The 25,717-nt window shown below is 45.1% G+C and overlaps 2 protein-coding genes across 2 annotated transcripts in view; both read right to left on the bottom strand.

Annotated features, from left to right (window-relative positions):
- LOC138662260 (histo-blood group ABO system transferase-like) overlaps positions 1 to 24,052 on the bottom strand; it is a 179,542-nt gene extending 155,490 nt beyond the window's left edge. The window contains exon 1 of the mRNA XM_069747654.1: positions 23,939 to 24,052. Coding sequence (XP_069603755.1) covers positions 23,939 to 23,954 — 16 coding nt within the window. The 5' untranslated portion in view covers positions 23,955 to 24,052. The remainder of the gene's footprint in view (positions 1 to 23,938) is intronic.
- LOC138662259 (uncharacterized) lies at positions 14,894 to 18,379 on the bottom strand. The gene is made up of 3 exons (XM_069747653.1): positions 16,710 to 18,379; positions 16,470 to 16,616; positions 14,894 to 15,985 (listed from the first exon to the last, which is right to left on the bottom strand). The coding sequence occupies exons 1-3, from the start codon at positions 16,781 to 16,783 to the stop codon at positions 15,064 to 15,066; spliced, it is 1,143 nt and encodes a 380-aa protein (XP_069603754.1). The 5' UTR covers positions 16,784 to 18,379; the 3' UTR covers positions 14,894 to 15,063.
- Positions 24,053 to 25,717: the final 1,665 nt, after the last annotated feature.

Raw genomic sequence — 25,717 nt, 5'->3', positions numbered from 1 at the left:
GCTTGCCGAACAGACTACAACTGAGGAGATGAGACTTCCCACGCACCTGTTTCCCGATCACAACATTTCCCCCCTCAAGGTATTTGCTCTAATGTAGACATCTTTCTCAAAGTGGTTAAAAGGGCCCTTAAACGGATCCCGGAAGATAGATCTTATAACCTTACCTCTCAGGAAAATAGGGCCATTCAAGAACTACGTAACCTTAAACAAGTAGTGAGTAAGCCTGCAGATAAGGGGGGAAATGTTGTGATCTGGCCTTGCATGATGTATGAACGCGAGGCCTTTAGACAACTTCATAATAGACAATGTTATAGAAGACTCGATAGCAATCCACTTATCTCATATAAGAGGGAGCTTGATGAGATCTTACAGCAAGCACATCAGGATGGCATTATTACGGGTAGAATGTTGCAGGGGCTGGTCACTCGGGCACCGACCACTCCAACATTCTACCTTCTGCCCAAAATTCATAAAGATAAGGCCTGCCCACCGGGTCGCCCTATAGTCTCGGGGATTGGAGGCATCAATGAGGCCATTTGCCGCTTTGTGGACTTCTATCTCCAAATTTGCGTAGAGACCCTGCCTTCTTTCATCAAGGACACCACAGATATCCTTACACGTCTTGATAATATTCAATTGGAACAAGATATGTTCCTAGAGGTGTGCGACGTGGAGTCGCTGTATACATCGATATTTCACGACCATGGGATCGCGGCATCTAAGTCCTTCTTGGAGATGACAAATTTGGATCATTCTTTGATTTATTTTGTTTTGGACCTTTTGAAATTTATTTTAACTCATAATTTTTTTACATTTAAGGACCGTTTTTTCCTACAACTCCAGGGAACAGCGATGGGGGCGATGTTATGAAAGGTAATTCAGTACCACAATGGACATAGAGGTCAGAGCACATACAGTGACCTGACAATAACCCAAAAACATAGAACGAGCTCTGAGACGTGGGAACTCTGTTGACCGCAATCCCTAATCCTCTCAAACCACACTAGCGGCAGCCGTGGATTGCGCCTAACGCTCCCTATGCAACTCGGCACAGCCTGAGAAACTAGCTAGCCTGAAGATAGAAAATAAGCCTACCTTGCCTCAGAGAAATACCCCAAAGGAAAAGGCAGCCCCCACATATAATGACTGTGAGTTAAGATGAAAAGACAAACGTAGAGATGAAATAGATTTAGCAAAGTGAGGCACGACTTTCTGAACAGAGCAAGGATAGGAAAGGTAACTTTGCGGTCAACACAAAACCCTACAAAAACCACGCAAAGGGGCAAAAAGACCCTCCGTACCGAACTAACGGCACGGAGGTACACCCTCTGCGTCCCAGAGCTTCCAGCAAGCAGGAAAAAACAAATAGACAAGCTGGACAGAAAAATATAGCAAAACAAAATAGCAAAGCAGAACTTAGCTATGCAGCGCAGCAGGCCACAGGAACGATCCAGGAGGAAACAGGTCCAATACTAGAACATTGACTGGAGGCCAGGATCAAAGCACTAGGTGGAGTTAAATAGAGCAGCACCTAACGACTTCACCACATCACCTGAGGAAGGAAACTCAGAAGCCGCAGTACCACTTTGCTCCACCAACGGAAGCTCACAGAGAGAATCAGCCGAAGTACCACTTGTGACCACAGGAGGGAGCTCTGCCACAGAATTCACAACAGTACCCCCCCTTGAGGAGGGGTCACCGAACCCTCACCAGAGCCCCCAGGATGACCAGGATGAGCCATATGAAAGGCACGAACAAGATCGGGAGCATGGACATCAGAGGCAAAGACCCAGGAATTATCTTCCTGAGCATAACCCTTCCACTTAACCAGATACTGGAGTTTCCGTCTTGAAACACGAGAATCCAAAATCTTCTCCACAATATACTCCAACTCCCCCTCCACCAAAACCGGGGCAGGAGGATCAACAGATGGAACCATAGGTGCCACGTATCTCCGCAACAATGACCTATGGAATACATTATGTATGGAAAAGGAGTCTGGGAGGGTCAAACGAAAAGACACAGGATTGAGAACCTCAGAAATCCTATACGGACCAATAAAACGAGGTTTAAACTTAGGAGAGGAAACCTTCATAGGAATATGACGAGAAGATAACCAAACCAAATCCCCAACACGAAGTCGGGGACCCACACAGCGTCTGCGATTAGCAAAACGTTGAGCCTTCTCCTGGGACAAGGTCAAATTGTCCACTACATGAGTCCAAATCTGCTGCAACCTGTCCACCACAGTATCCACACCACGACAGTCCGAAGACTCAACCTGCCCTGAAGAGAAACGAGGATGGAACCCAGAGTTGCAGAAAAACGGCGAAACCAAGGTAGCCGAGCTGGCCCGATTATAAAGGGCAAACTCAGCCAAAGGCAAAAAGGACACCCAGTCATCCTGATCAGCAGAAACAAAACATCTCAGATATGTTTCCAAGGTCTGATTGGTTCGTTCGGTCTGGCCATTAGTCTGAGGATGGAAAGCCGAGGAAAAAGACAAGTCAATGCCCATCCTACCACAAAAGGCTCGCCAAAACCTCGAAACAAACTGAGAACCTCTGTCAGAAACTATATTCTCTGGAATGCCATGTAAACGAACCACATGCTGGAAGAACAATGGCACCAAATCAGAGGAGGAAGGTAATTTAGACAAGGGTACCAAATGGACCATCTTCGAGAAGCGATCACAGACCACCCAAATGACTGACATCTTTTGAGAGACGGGAAGATCTGAAATAAAATCCATAGAGATATGTGTCCAAGGCCTCTTCGGGACCGGCAAGGGCAAAAGCAACCCACTGGCACGAGAAGAGCAGGGCTTAGCCCAAGCACAAATCCCACAGGACTGCACAAAAGTACGCACATCCCGCGACAGAGATGGCCACCAAAAGGATCTAGCCACTAACTCTCTGGTACCAAAGATTCCAGGATGACCAGCCAACACCGAACAATGAACTCAGAGATAACTTTATTCGTCCACCTATCAGGGACAAACAGTTTCTTCGCTGGGCAACGATCAGGTTTATTAGCCTGAAATTTTTGCAGCACCCGCCGCAAATCAGGGGAGATGGCAGACACAATTACTCCCTCTTTGAGGATACCCGCCGGCTCAGATAAACCCGGAGAGTCGGGCACAAAACTCCTAGACAGAGCATCCGCCTTCACATTTTTAGAGCCCGGAAGGTACGAAATCACAAAGTCAAAACGGGCAAAAAACAGCGACCAACGAGCCTGTCTAGGATTCAACCGCTTGGCAGACTCGAGATAAGTTAAGTTCTTATGATCAGTCAAGACCACTACGCGATGCTTAGCTCCTTCAAGCCAATGATGCCACTCCTCGAATGCCCACTTCATGGCCAGCAACTCTCGATTGCCCACATCATAATTTCGCTCAGCAGGCGAAAACTTCCTGGAAAAGAAGGCGCATGGTTTAATCACCGAGCAATCAGAACTTCTCTGCGACAAAACAGCCCCTGCTCCAATCTCAGAAGCATCAACCTCGACCTGGAACGGAAGCGAAACATCTGGTTGACACAACACAGGGGCAGAAGAAAAACGACGCTTCAACTCTTGAAAAGCTTCCACAGCCGCAGAAGACCAATTGACCACATCAGCACCCTTCTTGGTCAAATCAGTCAATGGTTTAGCAACACTAGAAAAATTACTGATGAAGCGATGATAAAAATTAGCAAAGCCCAGGAACTTTTGCAGACTCTTCACAGATGTCGGCTGAGTCCAATCATAAATGGCCTGGACTTTAACAGGGTCCATCTCGATAGTAGAAGGGGAAAAAATGAAACCCAAAAATGAAACCTTCTGAACTCCAAAGAGACACTTTGACCCCTTTACAAACAAAGAATTAGCACGAAGGACCTGGAACACCGTTCTGACCTGCTTCACGTGAGACTCCCAATCATCCGAGAAGACCAAAATATCATCCAAATATACAATCAGGAATTTATCCAGGTACTCTCGGAAGATGTCATGCATAAAGGACTGAAATACTGATGGAGCATTGGAAAGCCCGAATGGCATAACCAGGTACTCAAAATGGCCCTCGGGCGTATTAAATGCTGTTTTCCATTCATCGCCCTGTTTAATACGCACAAGATAATATGCCCCTCGAAGATCTATCTTGGTGAACCAACTAGCCTCTTTAATACGAGCAAACAAATCAGACAGCAGCGGCAAAGGATACTGAAACCTGACTGTAATTTTATTAAGAAGGCGGTAATCAATACAAGGTCTCAAAGAACCATCCTTCTTGGCCACAAAAAAATAACCCTGCTCCTAACGGTGATGACAACGGGCGAATATGACCTTTCTCCAAGGATTCCTTTATACAACTCCGCATAGCGGCGTGTTCTGGCACAGATAAATTGAACAGTCGGCCCTTAGGAAACTTACTACCAGGAATCAAATTAATAGCACAATCGCAATCCCTATGAGGAGGTAGGGCACTGGATTTGGGCTCATCAAATACATCCCGGTAATCCGACAAAAACTCCGGGACTTCAGAAGGGGTGGATGACGAAATAGACAAAAATGGAACATCACCGTGTACCCCCTGACAACCCCAGCTGGACACAGACATAGATTTCCAATCCAATACTGGATTATGGACCTGTAGCCATTGCAACCCCAAAATGACCACATCATGCAGATTATGCAACACCAAAAAGCGAATATCCTCCTGATGTGCAGGAGCCATGCACATGGTCAATTGGGTCCAGTACTGAGGCTTATTCTTGGCCAAAGGCGTAGCATCAATTCCTCTCAATGGAATAGGATACTGCAAGGGCTCCAAAAAAAACCACAGCGCCTAGCAAACTCCAAGTCCATCAAATTCAGGGCAGCGCCTGAATCCACAAATGCCATAACAGAATAGGATGACAAAGAGCAAATGAGAGTAACGGACAAAAGAAATTTCGACTGTACCGTACCAATGGTGGCAGACCTAGCGAACCGCTTAGTGCGCTTAGGACAATCGGAGATAGCATGAGTGGAATCACCACAGTAAAAACACAGCCCATTCCGACGTCTGTGTTCTTGCCGTTCAGCTTTGGTCAAAGTCCTATCACATTGCATAGGCTCAGGTCTATGCTCAGATAATACCGCCAAATGGTGCACAGCTTTACGTTCACGCAAGCGTCGATCGATCTGAATGGCCAAAGACATAGACTCATTCAGACCAGCAGGCATGGGAAATCCCACCATGACATCCTTAAGGGCTTCAGAGAGACCCTTTCTGAAAATTGCTGCCAGGGCACATTCATTCCACTGAGTGAGTACAGACCACTTCCTAAGCTTCTGACAATATATCTCTACCTCATCCTGACCCTGACACAGAGCCAGCAAGATTTTCTCTGCTTGATCCACTGAATTTGGTTCATCATAAAGCAATCCAAGCGCCAGAAAAAAACGCATCAACATCACGCAATGCTGGATCTCCTGGCGCAAGGGAAAATGCCCAGTCTTGAGGGTCACCACGTAACAAAGAAATAATGATTTTCACTTGTTGAACAGGGTCACCTGAGGAGCGAGGTTTTAAAGCAAGAAACAATTTACAATTATTTTTGAAACTCAGAAACTTAGATCTATCCCCAAAAAACAAATCAGGAATTGGAATCCTAGGCTCTGACATCGGATTCTGAACCACAAAATCTTGAATGTTTTGTACCCTTGCAGTGAGATTATCCATCCAAGAGGACAGACCTTGAATGTCCATATCCACACCTGTATCCTGAACCACTCAGAGGTCTAGGGGAAAAGAAAGGCAAAACACAGTGCAAAGAAAAAAAAAATGGTCTCAGAACTTCTCTTATCCCTCTATTGAGATGCATTAATACTTTGGGCCACCTGTACTGTTATGACCTGGAGGTTAGGACAATAATGGACCAGGTGGTAAAGAGCACACGGAAAGACCTGATAGTTAATAATAATACAGGACAAGCTCTGGGAGGTGGGAACTCTGCTGACCGCAATCCCTAATCCTATCACACACACTAGAAATAGCCGTGGATTGCTCCTAACGCTCCCTATGCAACTCGTCACAGCCTAAGGAACTAGCTAGCCCTAAAGATAGAAAAATAAGCCTACCTTGCCTCAGAGAAATTTCCCAAAGGAAAAGGCAGCCCCCCACATATAATGACTGTGAGTTAAGATGAAAATCACAAACACAGAGATGAAATAGATTTAGCAAAGAGAGGCCCGACTTACTGAACAGACAGAGGATAGGAAAGGTGACTTTGCGGTCAGCACAAAAACTACAAAAAAACCACGCAGAGGGCGCAAAAGACCCTCCACACCGACTCACGGTGCGGAGGCGCTCCCTCTGCGTCCCAGAGCTTCCAGCAAGCAAGACAAAAATCAAAATAGCAAGCTGGACAGAAAAATAGCAAACAAGAGAAAAACAAGCAGGAACTTAGCTTCTGCTGGAGAAGACAGGTCACAAGAACGATCCAGGAGCGAACAGACCAATACTGGAACATTGACAGGTGGCATGGAGCAAAGATCTAAGTGGAGTTAAATAGAGCAGCCAGCCAACGAATTAACCTCGTCACCTGTGGAAGGAAACTCAGAAGCCGCAGCCCCACTCACAACCACCAGAGGAAGCCCATGGACAGAACCAGCCGAAGTACCATTCATGACCACAGGAGGGAGCTTGACAACAGAATTCACAACAGACTGGGTTGGATTCAGGCAACATCCCGTGGCAGGGGGTGTTGCAGGGAGAAGGCACAGGGGGGCCCCTGTCGGGCGTGGGAACCTGGCAGGTGCCTAGCGAACAGAACAGAACGTTACGGAACCGCGCCTGCACACCCTGCGGCGGTATCCTAAGAAAGAGACACGAAGGGAAGGATATTGTGGAACCGTGTAAACGAGATCAAGCACAAAGGAGAGCCAGTAAGAGTCGTGCCGAGAGAGAGAGAGGCAACATCTTACTGAGGCGCGTAGTCTGTGGCCGGAACACCGTAGTAACTGACTTCAGGCCTTACTTCAAACTCCGCTGGACAGTTAGTCATAGGTTGGCTGTCTACCTTACTACACCTACAAAGACATAGGGGGCAACATTGGGAGAGGGGCGTCTCTAGGGTCCCGGAAAACCTCCAAGCCTTCCCGTCATACGGGTGGCATCCTAGCCATAACATACCTGGGGGACGTTAGAAACTAGTAACATATGGAACCAAAGAACGAGAAAGAGAGCTGTAGAGAACGAACGAACGAGAACAGCAGTTGTGAGGACTATTCCGAATGCTCAGCAGGGTAGGACTACAACACACAGGAGCTAGTGGTAGGCAACGATTTCCATCTGCGAAGGAAACTATGGATGTGCCCATCGGACCGGCCGGTCTCTGAGAGCCCTGTTAAACGTACTCTGGATTGAGGATCCTGAAGCCTTCAGTAAAGAGGTAAAGAGACTGCAACCTTGTGTCCTCATTATTGACTGTACCTCACACCATCACCATCCACCTTACTGGGAAGCCCTGGGGACATACTTCACCTGTGTGAAGGTATACCATCCAGCTGCCATTCCATCACCCCAGTGGACCCCATAGCAGCGTCGGTCACCCTGACCGAACACCACAGGTGGCGTCACGAATCCCTGACAGACTGCTTTGCTACTTTCATTGAACGCCCCTTAGCAGGGTCGCGGACCGGGTCTAGCCACCGTGACAGCCTCAGAACCGAAGCAGAGAGGCCCGGTACCTAAATGCGTGGCCCTGTGTCTGGGGGCGATCCACTTCACCTCCGAGTGTTTCTCTATTGGTACATATACGTTAGTGGAGGATTCTATTTCCCTTCTTTATTTTTGGTGTTTTTGATTTATATATGAGGTGCTCTCTTTCAGTGTATATTTCTACTTTTTTGATCTGTGTTTCAGATGCCTCTAATACAGAGTACATGGATTTTAGAAAACGTGATAAAAATTGGATCCCACAATTAGGATCACTATTTGGTAATAAGGTGGACGCAGATACTGAGAATTGTGATATTAAGGACTTGAAGCTTAATATTAAGCACCTGCTTAAAAAACGTACAAAATTGTGGTGGAACAAGGTTGCTCTAGAAAACTACCTCCAAAAAGACATTGTCCCAAGGGGGCTATGGATCCAAATTTATCCAACATTAGATGCTAGTGACCCCTCCTTCTCTGCTAAATGGGAAGAAACTCTAACTAAGTGTTTACGCACACTTTTGGAACTACTTATTGCTTCCGACCGCAAGACACTAGAAGGAGTGGAAAGTGAGATAGACACTTTGAAGAGTAAAATACAAGCCACACTGACAGCTGAGGAGTGTGCTAAGTTTGATAAGGACTTGGAGGGAGACCTCACTAAATGGGAAAAAGAGATACAAGCCACTAAAGTCAGAAAATTTCAGCGGGACCTACAGGACTATTCGTCCAATCGAGTTTATAGGTGGCAATATAAAAAGACGAATCAAAAACCGATATCACGCTCCTCATCTATAACATCATCTATATCAGAAGAACAATGTGGAGAGCATTTTTTGGGAAGAAGGGGTGGGGATGGAGAGATCAACAGGGTGGAATCCGCCTCATACACACCCGTAACCCCACTCCCTCATATGCGTACACGCACTTTCAACAAGAAGCAGAACAGGAGAGGGCGGTAAACATGCAGGTGATCAATCTATCTGATGTATCAATATCCCCCACACAAGTTCGGGTGTTGGAAAAGGGTCTAAATTTCGCACCATCGGCTAGGATTGATTATTTCACCATGGTTAAGGATTTGGGGTTATTTGCCAGGAAACTGGCTTTCAAAAAATTCTTCATTAACCAATCTAAAAATGTTTCCCTTATTGATATAGAACAACAGGCCATGGTGGATTTGGAGGCGCTGCTTGCCGAACAGACTACAACTGAGGAGACGAGACTTCCCACGCACCTGCATCCCCGATCACAACACTTCCCCCCTCAAGGTATTTGCTCTAATGTAGACATCTTTCTCAAAGTGGTTAAAAGGGACCTTAAACGGATCCCGGAAGATAGATCTTCTTATAACCTTACCTCTCAGGAAAATAGGGCCATTCAAGAACTACGTAACCTTAAACATGTAGTGATTAAGCCTGCAGATAAGGGGGGAAATGTTGTGGTCTGGCCTTGCATGATGTACGAACGCGAGGCCTTTAGACAACTTCATAATAGACAATGTTATAGGAGACTTGATAGCAATCCACTTATCTCATATAAGAGGGAGCTTGATGAGATCTTACAGCAAGCACATCACGATGGCATTATTACGGGTAGAATGTTGGAGGGGCTGGTCACTCGGGCACTGACCACTCCAACATTCTACCTTCTGCCCAAAATTCATAAAGATAAGGCCTGCCCACCGGGTCGCCCTATAGTCTTGGGGATTGGAGGCATCAATGAGGCCATTTGCCGCTTTGTGGACTTCTATCTCCAAATTTGCGTAGAGATCCTGCCTTCTTTCATCAAGGACACCACAGATATCCTTACACATCTTAATAATATTCAATTGGAACAAGATATGTTCCTAGTGGTGTGCGACGTGGAGTCGCTGTATACATCGATATTTCACGACCATGGGATCGCGGCATCTAAGTCCTTCTTGAAGATGACAAATTTGGATCATTCTTTGATTTATTTTGTTTTGGACCTTTTGAAATTTATTTTAACTCATAATTTTTTTACATTTAAGGACCGTTTTTACCTACAGCTCCAGGGAACAGCGATGGGGGCGACTTGTGCGCCCTCATACGCAAACTTGTTCCTGGGGCTGTGGGAGAAAGAGGTGGTCTATGAAATGGAGGACTTTCCTTCCATGATCTCATGGTCAAGATATATCGATGATATACTGTTTATATGGCAGGGCTCAGAGTCATCTTTGATTACATTCATGACGAGTTTAAATGACAACCCGTATAATATTAAACTCACGTACAAATACAGTAAACAAGAGGTAGAATTTCTTGATGTTCTTATACAAACAGATACTGACTACCGATGTTTATCGCAAAAACACGACGGTAAATGCCCTCCTTCATGCCTCTTCTGCGCATCATCCCCAGACGACTAGGGCAATACCGGTGGGTCAGTTTCTGCGTATGAAACGCATCTGCTCTGATGAGAGCAAGCTCCAGAACCAGTCAGTAGTCCTCACCAGACAATTACAGCAACGGGGCTATAATCATAAAGACATACGTAAGGGGTACAGGAGAGCGGCTGGTACACCGCGAGGCCAACTATTAGCCGAAAGGAAGGTGTCACATCCACTGGATGAACCTATTCGGTTCATCACAACCTTTAATTCAAGATGGACTGATGTCCTGGCTATCCTGCGGAGGCACTGGTCCATTCTGACAGCAGAGGAGGACGTGTGCAGTTATTTACCTGCGAACCCATCGGTGACTTGGAGACGTTCCAAGAACCTAAGGCCATGTTCACACAGTGCGTTTTTTACTGCGGAACCGCAGCGATTTTGCCGCTGCGGGTCCGCAGCTGTTTTCCATGCAGGGTACAGTACAATGTAACCCTATGGAAAACAGGAACCGCTGTGCACATGATCCTGAAATTCACAAAAAAAGCCGCGCTGAATAGCTGCGGTAAAAAAGAAGGACCATGTCACTTCTTTGTGCGGAACTGCAGCGGTTCTGCACCCATAGACCTCCATTGTGAGGTCAAACCCGCAGTAAAACCCGCAGATCAAAAATATATCTGCGGGTTTTATTGCGGTTATGGGTGGAGAAACCGCTGCTACAGGAAGTGCGGGGAAGCGGAAGGAAGTTGGTGCGCGGAAGTGCTTGGGCGGAGTGTGGTCCTGGATCCCGAAGAGACATGGAGGCATACCGTCGCATGGGGATCGATGTCGACCGTTTGATAGATTTGGTATGTATGTGTGTGTGTGTGTGTGTGTCCCCATGCGACGCTAGTGCCACCATTGTGCTAAGTCGCCGTATGGGACTACTACTCCCATCCGGTATTAGGATGGGAGAGTTGTCCCTGTGTCCGGCGACTTAGCACAGTTGTAAAGTTACACAAAACACACACAATACACATACATGACACACAGTACATACAACATATAACACAGAGTATATACTCACCAACAGCACACTGGTAGGCGAAGCCCTCGATCCCCTAGAAAAAATCCCAAAATAAAAAATCAAATTCATACTCCCTGTCCGCAGAATCCATAAAACGAGTGTCCCACGCCGATCGGCTGCTCTCCGGCGATACACTGCCAGGAGCGAAGCTCCTAGCAGTGTATCGCGTACTGTTCCGGAGTTCAATGGCTCCGGCGTCTCGGTTAACGGCAGTACAGCTGCGTTGAACTTTCCCACGCAGCACTGCCGTTAAGAGAGAGTACCGGGGTCAATGACCGCCAGTAAACTCGCTCGCGCATGCGCAGTGACACACCGACAGGAACTATGGCTCCTGTCAGTGTGTTGCTGCAGCCGTGGAGAGCAGACACATCTCTGGATGTGTCTGTTCTCCATGGAAGATCTTCGTGGGACCCTCGATGGATTTCTGCGGACAGGGCCAGGGAGTATGAATTTGTTTTTTTATTTTGCGTCTTTTTCAGGTCGAGGGTCTTCAGGACGGATTGAGCGAACAATAAAATATGGTCAAAAAGTGGGAGTCTTTATTTCATTAAAATATTTTTTTTCTAGTGTTTGTGGTTTTTTTTAACCCTTTCATTGGCTTAATAATGGATAGGCATCTTATTGAGGCCTCTCCATTATTAACCGGGCTTAATGCCACCTTACAATAGCAAGGTGGCATTAACCCCTCATTACCCCATATCCCACCGCTACACGGGAGTGGGAAGAGAGGGGCTAAGTGCCAGAATTGGTGCATCTTTTTGATGCGCCTTTTCCGGGGCGGCTTATTCATGGCCTGGGAACAGCCATATGTATTTTAACCCCTTCCTGGGCCTCAAATATTGGCCCACGGCTGTCTGCCTAGCCTTTCTGGCCTAAAAATATAGGGGGACCCCAACACTTTTTTTTCCGGAGCCCTCTATATTTTAGTGCCAGAAAGGCTATGCAGACAGCTGTGGGTTAATATTCATAGCCTGGGAACAGCCATGTGTATTTTAACCCCTTCCCAGGCCACAAATAAAGGCCCATGGCTGTCTGCCTAGCCTTTCTGGCCTAAAAATATAGGGGGACACTACGTATTTTTTTTTTTTCGGGGGTCTCCATATATTATAGTAACCCTTTCATTGGCTTAATAATGGATAGGCGTCTTATTGACGCCTCTCCATTATTAACCGGGCTTAATGCCACCTTACAATAGCAACCCTATCATTAACCCTAGGATCCCTTTAGGGTTAGGGTTAGGATCCCTTTAGGGTTAGGATCCCTTTACGGTTAGGGGTAGGGGTAGGGTTAGGATCCCTTTAGGGGTAGGGGTAGGGGTAGGCTTAGGGTTAGGATCCCTTTAGGGGTAGGCTTAGGGTTAGGATCACTTTAGGGGTAGGGTTAGGGTTAGGATCCTTTTAGGGGTAGGGTTAGGGGTAGGCTTAGGGTTAGGATCCCTTTAGGGTTAGGGGTAGGCTTAGGGTAAGGATCCCTTTAGGGGTAGGGTTAGGGTTAGGATCCCTTTAGGGTTAGGGGTAGGGTCCCTGTTAGGGTTATGATCCCTACCCCTAACCCTACCCTAACTATTTCAGTTTATAGTGGGTTTTTTACTTAATTTTGATGATTGGCGCACGCGCCGCTCAGGATTGACGTCACCAGAGCTAGTTGTAAAACAACTGCACACGAACGTTTTTATTGGTGTTTGTGTTTTTAGTTTGTGCTTGGGTTCATTTATTAGGGGTTACTTTGATATATTCCAACTTTTTAAAACCATTTCTGTCACATTACTTGGTCGTTCTACAGATTATGAAATGACACTATTGTATTCATTGTAGGTTCGTGATTATCCGGCCCTGTGGGACCCTTCGGATGAATCATATAAGGACAAATATTATAGGGAACTCGCATGGACCAAAATTGTTCGTGACATGTTCCCGGATTGGGACAAGAATCCTGGGGCAACACAACAGCAAATTGGTAATTATAATTACATTTATTTAGCAAACCTTGAGTTTATTAAAAATATAATTTTTTTAGGTCTCTAAAAAATTGTTGTTGTTTTTTGGAACCTTTTTTTGTAGATAAAGATGTGAGGCAACGGTGGCGCTCCATCAGGGACAGATTTACCAAGTTTATTAATGACTGTGCAAAGAGTGGCTCGTCGCCGAGCAAAAAAACTTTTCCCTTCAGTGAAGAGCTCCAATTCATTGTGACCAGCCGGACATTGCGAAAGTAAGTTACAATCCACTCCACAAGATTATTTATATATAATATGTGTTGCTAAAAATTTTATTAATGATCTTTTTTTCCCCCCACAGGACGGAAGGAAACATGTCAGCAGCTGATGTAGAGGAAAGCGACAATGAGGATGGAGCAGGCAGTTCCTCTGGAGTGGGAGGGATCATCTCTCCATCCATTCCCACAGCTTCTGCTGAATCAACATCCACTTCAGCAGCTGCTGCATCCACATCTGCTTCAGCAGCTGCTGAAGCATCTGATTCCGCAGAAGCTGTGAGAGTGGAGAAGAGAGCTGTCTATCCAGTGGCAGCAGAGGAAAAAAAACAAAAAACAAAGAAGAACAATGAGGACCAAACGGTGCAAATTGCCTCCGACACCCTGGATTTTATAAAAAAATCTTCTAGCGACGACCATTGTGACTCGTTTGCATTAACTGTCGCAAGAAAGACCCGCTCCCTGCCACCGGATAGACAGTCTCTTTTTATGTCTATGGTCCAGATGTCCCTCACTGCTCTGGAGGACCCTGCTCCTATTTTGCCATATAATGAGGTTCTGATGGGGGTGTTGGGACTGTTCAGGCCCCGACACAGAACACCGGACACACCTGCAACAAGACCACAGTATTTGGGCAACAGCCAAGGAAGTTACACAGATAGAGGAAGTTCTCAGCAGCTGGGACAGACTTCGCAAACAGAGGGAACAAATTTCCTGTATTCTCCCGAGTACACCTTTCTCCATTAAAAGTAAATTGGGCTACAGCTCCAGTTGCACAGAAAACCACAAGAAAAACGAAATACATCATATCTGATAATCGGTAAACTTATCAGTTTATTTAAAATATTAAAAATGAACAAAACATAATATAACAGAAAAACCGTATTGATATTCGAATAATAGGGAACAGGTGCACCACAACATCCACTATCACATAACAGGAGGGGAGAAGGACATGAGTTGTCAAAGGAGTAAAAAATATAACTGAGTACTGGCACTGGAGGTCTCAATAGAGATGTACAGGGACACATAACTCCTTTGACAACTCATGTCCTTCTCCCCTCCTGTTATGTGATAGTGGATGTTGTGGTGCACCCGTTCCCTAATATTCGAATATCTCAGTATTAAAACGGGTTTTCTGTTATATTTTGTTCATTGTTAATATTTAAAATAAACTGACAATTTTAAGGATTAGCCGAGATAATGTACTTCTTTTTTCTTGTGGTTTTCTTTTGTTTTTTCTATGAGTATGGTGTCCGGACCTGAGCTTTTGTTTCTAGCTCCAGTTGCACGTTGGCTTTGAAAGGGGCTGTTTAATTATTTTTTTTCAAATTGAAAAATCATTTATAAAATTTACAACAATTTTGTGTTCTTTACAATAAATTTTTTTTTCAAAAAATATTCTCTTGTTTTTAGACAATGGGGACAAGGCCTCTGTGTCGGACGCTGTCCTGGGTTTATGGGCTATCGATTAGTGGTTTGGAGGTTGATGTGTTAACTATTGTATATCTCATACTGCAGTTAATTTATGAAAACACCCCCCATTTTTTTGACATACAAAGAAACAAAAGAAATTAAGCCCAAAAATTTTTTTTATTTAAATTACAACCAATTTTTTATTTTTTTTTTGGGGGTAACATGAAAAAAAAATATTTTTAAACACAATTTTGTGTTGATTGTTGTCGTTTCACATTCTTCGGGATCTTTTCACAACAGTTAGCAGCGATGTCGGCAACTTTTTGGGGAGGGTCAGTGTAGATGCATCCTTCTCTGCTGGTCAGGCTGCTCAACACCAGCACAGGAGTATTGCCAGTGCACGGCACCTTCAGGACTCATAAAGTAGTCAGTGAAGGATTCTCTCACACGCACACCAGAGTTGGACGGCCTGCCCAGACCCCCGTTGACCACTGGATTAAATACTGGCTGCTGGTACTCCACATCTACGTCAGTGTTGTACTCACGAGCATAGTTGTGGAGTACACAGCAAGCCTTTATCACAGCATCAACGGTGTCTGTGTCCAACTGAATGGCAGTGTGAAAGATCCTCCACCGACTAGTCATGATCCCAAAGGTGCATTCCACATATCTGCGTGCACGACTCAGCCGATAATTAAAAATCCTCCGTCGAGCATCCAGTCGCCTTCGTGGGTATGGGCGTGGCAGGGTTGTCGTTAAGAGAAACGCCTCATCCGATACCATCACAAAGGGCACTGGATGTGTGGAACCCGGCAAAGGTCTTGGGGCTGGGAGCGTGCCGCCATCTCGAAGAATTTGCATCCCAATCTGTGACGTTCGCAACACCCGAGAATCCCCAGTACTACCATAGGCACCAACATCAATGGCAACAAATTTGTAATGGGCATCAGCCACCGCCATCAGGACCACTGAAAAATACTTCTTATAATTAAAGAAGCGTGATCCTGATCGTGGGGGCTGCTGAACCCTAACATGTTTACCATCGACTGCACCTATGCAGTTTGGGAAATTGGCCACAGACTGAAAGCCTGCTGCAACCTGCAGCCAAGTCTCCTCGGTTGGGGAAGGCATCACTATAGGCTGCAACTTCTGCCAGATGACGGTACATGTACATCTCACAATGTTAGAGATGGTAGATTTACCAACTCTAAATTGGAGGTGCAGGGATGTATAGCTCTCTCCTGTGGCCAAAAATCTGCAAAGAAACAAAAAAGAAAATTAGAAGTGTCACACAAAAATGTAATTAAAACATGTCACAAGTTAAGGCCGCTATAATATGCGTCCAGCACCATTCATGTGTTATGTTAAGCATTCAATAATGATGGCATTAACACCCAGCACAACACAAAGGGTGTAAAAAACATTAATAAAAGGCCTGATGGGACTTGTGCACACACGCATGCGAGATATGACCGAGTGTTGCATGATAATCCCCGGACCTGCTGCATGCACTCCGTTGTGGAGCGTGCGGCTCCATGTATTGGGTGCAAACTCAGCTCCAGAGTGCAGGCGGCAGGGCCGGGGATTACCATGCAACACTCGCCCGTATCTCACGTGTGTGTGTGTATGTGTGCTCCCCGTCCAACAAGAGGAGTGGGTGGGTTTAATCACACATACTGGACACAGAGACGTGTAAAATAGAGACCTAACGACATTCCCACAAAAAAATTGTTACTTACCGCAAGGTGATGAGCAGCCTTTCCTTTGCAGAGATGGACTTCCTCATCACTGTGTCTTGCAGTCTCAAATGGGGTGCCAGGATGGTGAGCAGTCTGTCGAATGCCAGAATCGATAGCCGACAAAAAGATATAAATTTGTCCGGATATCTGAAAATTGAAAAAGAAACACAAAAAAGGGTTACTTCACAAGTATTGTTAGCAAAAAAAGGTAAATTTGTCGTTCAATATATTTCTACTTACCTCCTCAAATCATTGTAAAGGACATAAAAGTGCCCCTTCTCTGTTCGCTCTGCTACAAGAGGGTGCACCCACATTCTTTTCTGTGCACGCCTTCTCTGCCGCCGCTGCCTCTAAAATAAAAAAAAAAATATATATATATATTTTGTAAAACACAACGATGAGAAAAAAATATCAAACATGCCTGGAAAGCAATGCGGAATATGTAAGGGTACGTGTCCACGTTCAGGATGGCCATCGTTATCGTTGGAGCGCCAAAGCCGCTATGTGCAAAGCCCCACCCCCTTCTGGGACGCAATGATGCCAGATGTGTTCATTGTACAAATCCGGCATCATCGCACCCCACGCATAGGGCCCTGTTTTATTCCTTGCGGAGCCGCAGCTTCTCAGCAAGGAACACGGACATGCTGTGATCATAAAAGACGCGCAGCATGTCCGGAGTCGCAGGGCTGATGGATGACACACAGTGGACACGTGATTTCATGAAATCCCCTCCACTATGCTATTACATCTGGACGCTGCATGTTTGGCGCTGCGGCCCCACGCAGCGCCAAACACACAGCGTTTCCAGAACGTGGACATGTACCCATAACCCAATATATAAAACAAACAGACATCTGCTTACCTGACGTGCATGTCGATTCAGGATTAGAAGCATCAACCCCAGGATCGCAATCCGGTGTGGCGTGCGGAGCTGGATCCGCAGGCTGTGCAGAGCGCTGTCATTAAAAACACGTCCACTCATTTTGGTGTGTTAAGTTCCAAAATGGAGGATGGAAGAAGAAAAGGGTTGGACAAGGAAATGACATCATTTATTTATTTTTTTCCCCACTGCAGTAAGCTTTACTTGTGTCAAACACAGACAATCTGCAGAGAAAACTGCATTAAAAAACGCACTAAAAACCGCATAAAAAAACGCACCAAAAAACGCACCAAAACGCACCAAAAAACGCACCTGCATTTTCTGCCAAGAGCTGTGGTTTTTAGTGCAGAAAAAAAGCAGGGAAATCAGGAACGTGTGAACATGGCCTAAAAGATTTGCTGACCCGCAGCCACTATGTGGCACCACAAAAGTCTTGCTTCTCCACACGGGCAGGCCCGATTTGGGGATCCTTCCAATGTGGTGATTGCTCTGCATGTCAGTACATGGATAGGGCATTTACATTTGACAACAGCGATATGACCAGGACCTACAAAATTACACATCATATTTCCTGTACCACGGATAGGGTAATTTATTATGCATACTGTCCGTGCAAACTTATATATGTGGGGATGACAACGAGGCAGTTGAGGGTCAGGATCCTGGAACATGCCAGGGACATAAAAAACGCCGTAGTGGCCCATGACCTCTCCATTTTGAAGACCATACCCAAGCATTTCCGTACCCACCACAATAGTAACCATAAGACACTTAGATTTAAAGGCATTGATAGGGTCCAATTGGGAATTCGTGGGGGGGATTACAAAAAGGAACTACTTAAAAGAGAAACGAAGTGGATGGTCTGCTTAGATACAGTTGCCCCCAAAGGCCTTAATGAGGCATTAAGCTTCAAGTCCTTTCTATGATGAGTAGGCGCGAAATTTAATTATTTTGTTCTTTTTGGTTCTAGGGTTCTCTTATTAGTGTTTTGGTTTTTAACTTGTCTTTTTTACTTTAGTTATATAGTTCTGTGCTACACTGCTGTGGAATGTATGTAGTGCTATATTTGGCGAAACATTTGGAACCTGTGGAAGATGGCACTCTGGACTATCCCAAGGATCTTTATTATTCAGGCAGTGTGATGGGCAGATCCACCGACGAGACTCATCAACAATATGCACCACGACCCGCTGGATGACAACCCGCTTGGATACAATATATAACTAAGATATTGTTAAAACCAGCATTTATGATATGTTTTTGATGGCTATGGTTATCCAGCTTAGGTTGTGTATAATGATCTGTGCTTCATTTCCCATATTATGTGCAGGTATAGATTTATAATTCTTCCTTTTGTGTTTGTTTACATCTTTTAATGGATAATGCCCATGTACACCTGTGGTGAAACTCCTATCTGCACTGGGGGCTTACCCTTTAGGGGCCAGTGGTGGGATTTATATTTAGCACAGTCTGTGAGATCTGCCATATGGGATTTTTGTGTGCTATTTGATAAATATAGGTATTTACAGTCCCTTTTCTCGTCTGAGTTTGGACTGCAATATGCCATCAGATATGTCCACTCTTTTTTCCTTCCCGGGGTAGCTCAGAAAACTCACTATTGCCTTCTATTTCTGGCCAGTGCGCGCACCGCGCATGCGCTGCTTCGCGCGGTGGTGGGGGGCGCTCGGCGCTGATGTACGCGTCTCCATAGTCACGGGTCCGGTCACCTGACCGGATCACGTGACGTGGTGATGCGCATCGGGAGCACCTCTTTCCTCGGAGCGTCGCAACATGGCGGGGGCGTGCCATGCACGGCTGAGAATCATTCCACGGCCATATACACCACTATAAAAGGGGATCACGGACACGCCTACCTACCTCCTGACAAAGCCACAGTCGTGGTGAAACGCGCGTCAAGGTGATTCAGTGCGGGTCGGACACTTTGGTAAACATGACCGCAGGTAATACATACTATCTCTTGCTTTAGGTCCCAGTTGAGACTTTCCTGGTTATATAGGCTTAGGGGTTTGGTGCAATATCAGTATAAGTACCGTGACTGAGTACTACTACTGCTCTATAGCCATAGGATATACCTTTATGATGTTATTGGCCGATGGGCGCAGTGTAGTTTCTATAGCAGCACCTTGAGTGGATAGCGCATTTTATGCCTATCCACCCCACCGACACTTACTTTTATTGACCGCCCAGATACTAGGACTATGACTTTGGTGACATACACTGTTAGTATCCTGTGTGACGCTTTTTGGTTTATGTTTTGCCATGTTGTCCCACTCCCGCTATGTCTCTTTCTCTGCTGACATCTATCCATGGATGGTTCTTTCCATCTGGCATGTACTATTTCTCATGTGGATTACTATATTTAATGATTTTGCATTGTTATTTTAACAAATAAATGATGTGTTTATTGGAAACTTCACCTCCGAGTGTTTCTCTATTGGTACATGTCTGCAGGGAGGTACACATGAGGGAACATGGCAGCTACATGAATCTCTGAGGCAATATTACTCCCAAATAAGATGTAAGAGCTGAGACTACACTAATACATGATGAATGTGGAGTAGTATATCAGCCATGTCTGCAGGGAGGTACACATGAGGGAACAGGGCGGCTACATGAATCTCTGAGGCAATATTACTCCCAAATAAGATGTAAGAGCTGATACTACACTAATACATGATGTGTGAGGTGAATGTACTCCTATCAGCTATAATGTGAAGTGATAACCCCAGTATTATACTCCCTGAAACTGAAGACATGTTTCCTCTTGTCCATCCTGTGAGAGAAAGAGGGAGAGCCCGTTTTGCCTTCCCTATATAAGCCTCACCCTCCTCACAGTAATACACCAGGCACAAACATCTAAACATCCTCTTAAGTAACAACACTCTTGTCTACACTGCAATACAAACAAAGGCTGCAGGAGTTCTCAGTCCACCCATCCCCAAGTCATGTCCACCTCTGTCTAGTCTCCGGTGGTTTCTTTCTATGGGTGAAGAAAAACTCTGCAAAAACACTGAAAGGAGTGACAAGCTGCAGATTTTAAAGAAACTGAGGTTCTCATAATCCGGCAGAAAAAAATAACCAAGTGTGTGCGTGAGATTTGTGAAATCTTGTAGCTTCAGCTGGTACTGTAAAAAGTAGCTTTTAATTTGCAAAAGAAAAAAAGTAGCAATAATGCAATATATTTACAAAGTATTCCACAGCATATCTCTCTGTACGCTACCCAAATACCATAGCAATCCAAATTAATCACACCGCTCCATGACAATTTTGCTTTACTAGCAACGTTTCCAAATCTTTCCTTGTTTTAGTTGATTGTGTCAATGTAAAGAGCTGAACATGACTAATATAATAAACAGTTTCTCCAAATTCAGTAAAATACTCCACTTTTACTCACTTCTACATTCTCAAGATTGTTCATGTTCACCCTTTCATGACCAGCGGCTTTTGTCCTTAGTGAAGCCCCTCTGGCTGTTACTACCTGCTGTAATGTGATTCCTCCCCAAGCATCTGTTTCTGACATCATTCTTCAAGAATCTCAGCCCACTCCTCCTGGGTAATGACCACCACATCTTAAGAGGCGCAACTTAAGGTACCGTCACATTAAGCGACGCTGCAGCGATACCGACAACGATCCGGATCGCTGCAGCGTCGCTGTTTGGTCGCTGGAGAGCTGTCACACAGACCGCTCTCCAGCGACCAACGATGCCGGTAACCAGGGTAAACATCGGGTAACTAAGCGCAGGGCCGCGCTTAGTAACCCGATGTTTACCCTGGTTACCATCCTAAAAGTAAAAAAAACAAACACTACATACTTACCTACAGCCGTCTGTCCTCCAGCGCTGTGCTCTGCACTCCTCCTGTACTGTCTGTGTAAGCACAGCGGCCGGAAAGCAGAGCGGTGACATCACCGCTCTGCTTTCCGGCTGACCGACGCTCACAGCCAGTACAGGAGGAGTGCAGAGCACAGCGCTGGAGGACAGACAGCGGTAGGTAAGTATGTAGTGTTTGTTTTTTTTACTTTTAGGATGGTAACCAGGGTAAACATCGGGTTACTAAGCGCGGCCCTGCGCTTAGTTACCCGATGTTTACCCTGGTTACCAGTGAAGACATCGCTGAATCGGTGTCACACATGCCGATTCAGCGATGTCTGCGGGGAGTCCAGCGACCAAATAAAGTTCTGGACTTTCTTCCCCGACCAGCGACAGCACAGCAGGGGCCTGATCGCTGCTGCCTGTCACACTGGACGATATCGCTAGCGAGGACGCTGCAACGTCACGGATCGCTAGCGATATCGTCTAGTGTGACAGTACCTTTAGGCTAGGTTCACATTGCGTTAATGGGTTAACGCTAACGGACTGCGTTGCACGGCGAAATTGTCACAATTAACGCCGTGCAACGGGTCCGTTAGCGCACCCATTAACAGCAATGTGATTTTTCTCTGTAGCGCATCGCTAGCGCATGCCATTTTCGGCACGCGCTAGTGATGTGCCGTTATTTTGTGACGGACCTCAGACGCTGCTTGCAATCTTGCCTTGCGCAGGCGTGCACTATGGAGGACAGAGAATGAACTTCAATCCAATATTGCAGCCAGCATGCAGCCAGCGGGTAAGGAAAGGGTGAATCAAACACCCGAAAACCCCGCCTCTATGGCTGAAAATTGTTCCCTCCAAATTCAGGTGACAGAGTCCCTTTAACCCTTCATTACCCCATATCCCACCGCTACACGGGAATGGGAAGAGAGTGGCCAAGTGCCAGAATAGGTGCATCTTCCAGATGTGCCTTTTCTGGGGTGGCTGGGGGCAGATGTTTTTAGCCAGGGGGGGGGGGGGCAATAACCGTGGACCCTCTCCAGGCTATTAATATCTGCCCTCAGTCACTGGCTTTAAAACTCTGGTGGAGAAAATTGCACGGGAGCCCACGCCAATTTTTTCCACCATTTAACCCTTTAATTTAATAGCTAGAACGCCCAAATTTTGCACATACACACTACTAACATTAGTAGTGTGGAATATGCAAAAAAAATGGGAATATGACATGGTTTACTGTATGTAAACCATGTCACATATCATGTCGGGTTTTGGAAGAAGATAGCAAAAGCTTGCAATTGAATTACCGGCTTTTAAGCTATCTAGCGCTGTATGAAATATTAATATATATACATATATGTGTCTCACTGACATATATATATATATATATATATATATATATATATACCTATTCTATGTGTACACATTTATTCTACCTATTCTACTGTAAGCTGTCAGTGTGATTTTACTGTACACCGCACTGAATTGCCGGCTTTTCTCTCTAACACCGCTGCGTATTTCTCGCAAGTCACACTGCTGGTCCGTGTGTAATCCGTATTTTTCTGGCTTCCATAGACTTTCATTGGCGATTTTTTTGCGCAATACGGTGACAAACGCAGCATGCTGCGATTTTCTACGGCCGTAGAAAGCCGTATAATACGGATCAGTAAAATACGGCAGATAGGAGCTGGGGCATAGAGAATAATTGGGCAGTGTGTAATGCGTGTTTTACGGACGTATTTTATGCGCTCATACGTCCGTAAAACTCGCTAGTGTGACACCGGCCTTAGGCTGCCGTCACACTAGCAGTATTTGGTCAGTATTTTACATCAGTATTTGTAGCCAAAACCAGGAGTGGGTGATAAATCCAGAAGTGGTGCATATGTTTCTATTATACTTTTCCTCTATTTGTTCCACTCCTGGTTTTGGCTTACAAATACTGATGTAAAATACTGACTAAATACTGCTAGTGTGACGGCAGCCTCAGATTGTAATTTCCTCTGCTCCTTATCTTATCTGATAACCAGTCCTCTCTGTATTAATCCCAATTGTACACATGTCACTTTTGATATAATAGCACTTTGTTTTTGCTCAAATTAGCAAATTCAAGAAGAACAGGTTCCTGTTAAATGAATTAGTGACGTAAAGAACCGTAATTTTTGATTTGTAATGGGTAACCTCTACACACACTGCCAGGGAATATATATATATATATATATATATATATATATATATATATACACACACAAATTTTAAACGATATAAAGTTTATCTATAATACATCTTAGACGTAAACGTAGTCACAAATATATGTATTAAAAAAAAGTCTCTTTAGGTTTCTATTTTTCTCTACAGGCCAAAATATTTGTACCGCAATTATATCCACATCCACCCTCCCTCCAAAAAAATGAAATGAATAATAAAAATGTTTAGGAATTTTTCAAATAATGCTAAAAAAACATTTCAAATAATTTGTTTCCATTGCAGCACCTGTTCAGTACTTTTGATCAGTGGATGATCCAAGGTCTTTCAAACTAAAAGTTATACTCTCTACTTATATTTGGGGCGAGCAGCATAGAAATATATGAATGATCGGAGGTTACAAGAAATGCAATATACGGGCAAAGTATAGTTACATCCCTGTGTGTTATACAAGTAACAGCAAAGCAAGGACTACAAATATATCTATTAAATGTATGTAAAATTAGAGCGACCACCAGCTGGGCCCACTGACAGTGGTGTACTGTTTTATATGTACTTACATTTGTCCTGCTGCATGCTGCTGGGCTCTCAGGTCTGCTGCAGTGACTGCACTGCCTGGGAACATGACCTGCTGCTCATCAGGTGTGGTATTGGCTCCAGTTTCATATGGAGAGTAAGACTACACCTTGTGTATGGTGAGTAAGCCTCTATTCAGCATTATACAAATGTCCTATGCAGGAGATCACAATGGCGGAAATTGTCTTTTTCCTGCTCTGAGTGTAAACAGCATCTTCTAATAAAACGTTCAGAAAGAAAACAGTCGCCTTCAGGGGGGGAATCAGTTCACAAGCCCTGCATGGATCTTGTTACTACTGAGTTGAGAAAATAGATTCATGGGGTAATACAGAGCTCCAAATCATCTGCTGTTCTGTTTTATAACTCTTCCTAAATCCACTGCTTGAAAATGCTTTGCATCTGTAGCCATTCATAAAATTCTGTCTGCAGCCACCGCTAGATGGAGCTCCCTGTATACAGAGATACATGATAATAATATATCTGCAACCATGACTAGGGAAAGCTCCCTGTATACAGAGATACATGGTAAGCTCCTGTCTGCAGCCACCCTAGGGGGAGCTCCCTGTATACAGATATACATGATAAGCTCCTGTCTGCAGCCACCACTAGGAGGAGCTCCCAGTATACAGAGATACATGATAAGATTCTGTCTGCAGCCACCACTAGGGGGAGCTCCCTGTATACAGAGATACATGATAAGCTTCTGTCTGCAGTCACCACTAGGGGGAGCTCCCTGTATACAGAGATACATGATAAGATCCTGTCTGCAGCCACCACTAGGGGGAGTTCCCTGCATACAGAGATACATAAGATCCTGCCTGCAGCCACCACTAGGGGAAGCTCCCTGTATACAGAGATACATGATAATATTCTGTCTGCACCCACCACTAGTGGGAACTCCCTGTATATAGAGATACATGATAAGATCCTGTCTGCAGCCACCACTAGGGGGAGCTCCCAGCATACAGAGATAAATAAGATCCTGTCTGCAGCCACCACTAGGAAGAGCTCCTTCTATACAGAGATACATTATAAGATTCTGTCTGCAGCCACCACTAAGGGTAGCACCCTGTATACAGAGATACATGATAAGATTCTGTCTGCAGCCACCACTAGAGGGAGCTGCCTGTATACAGAGATGCATGATAAGATCCTGTCTGCAGCCACCACTAGGGGAACTCCCTGTACACAGAGATACATGATAAGATTCCATCTGCAGCCACCACTAGTGGGAGCTCCCTGTATACAGAGATACATGATACGATTCTGTCTGCAGCCACCACTAGGGGGAGCTCCCTGCATATAGAGATGCATGATAAGATTCTGTCTGCAGCCACCACTAGGCGGAGCTCCCTGTATACCAAGATACATAAGATGCTGTCTGCATTGAACTTAAAGGTGTTGTCTAGTACTTGGACAACTCCTTCTCAATTGCTACATTCCCTCATGTAAATTAAAAACAGCGTTGGCTTCAAATAAATGGACAGAAATAGAAAAACTATGGCTGGCCCCAATCCACCTGAATTCTTTACTGTAGACAAATAAGCCCATCAAGATTCCAACTTCTATGTTGGGCCCTATGCAGTATACAAGGGAGGTTTGGCTTTCATGTATGAGGAAGTTCAATTTGGCCTCCCCTCATTTGCCAATGATGTCATTCATATACAGTGGGGCAAAAAAGTATTTAGTCAGTCAGCAATAGTGCAAGTTCCACCACTTAAAAAGATGAGAGGCGTCTGTAATTTACATCATAGGTAGACCTC

The sequence above is a fragment of the Ranitomeya imitator genome, chromosome 2, assembly GCF_032444005.1.
Source record: "Ranitomeya imitator isolate aRanImi1 chromosome 2, aRanImi1.pri, whole genome shotgun sequence".
Lineage (NCBI taxonomy): Eukaryota > Metazoa > Chordata > Amphibia > Anura > Dendrobatidae > Ranitomeya > Ranitomeya imitator.
The sequence above is the reverse complement of the archived record's forward strand: the minus strand, read 5'-3'. Positions and strand labels throughout refer to the sequence as shown.

What these genes read in the sequence shown, in the direction of transcription:
- LOC138662259 (XM_069747653.1), bottom strand. Translation starts at nt 16,783, where the DNA reads ATGTGGGTGCACCCTCTTGTAGCAGAGCGAACAGAGAAGGGGCACTTT. An exon ending in CTTTACAATGATTTGAGGAG is followed by an intron (nt 16,617 to 16,709) that starts GTAAGTAGAAAT and finishes TTCAATTTTCAG; the next exon opens with ATATCCGGACAAATTTATAT. An exon ending in AGGCTGCTCATCACCTTGCG is followed by an intron (nt 15,986 to 16,469) that starts GTAAGTAACAAT and finishes GTTTCTTTGCAG; the next exon opens with ATTTTTGGCCACAGGAGAGA.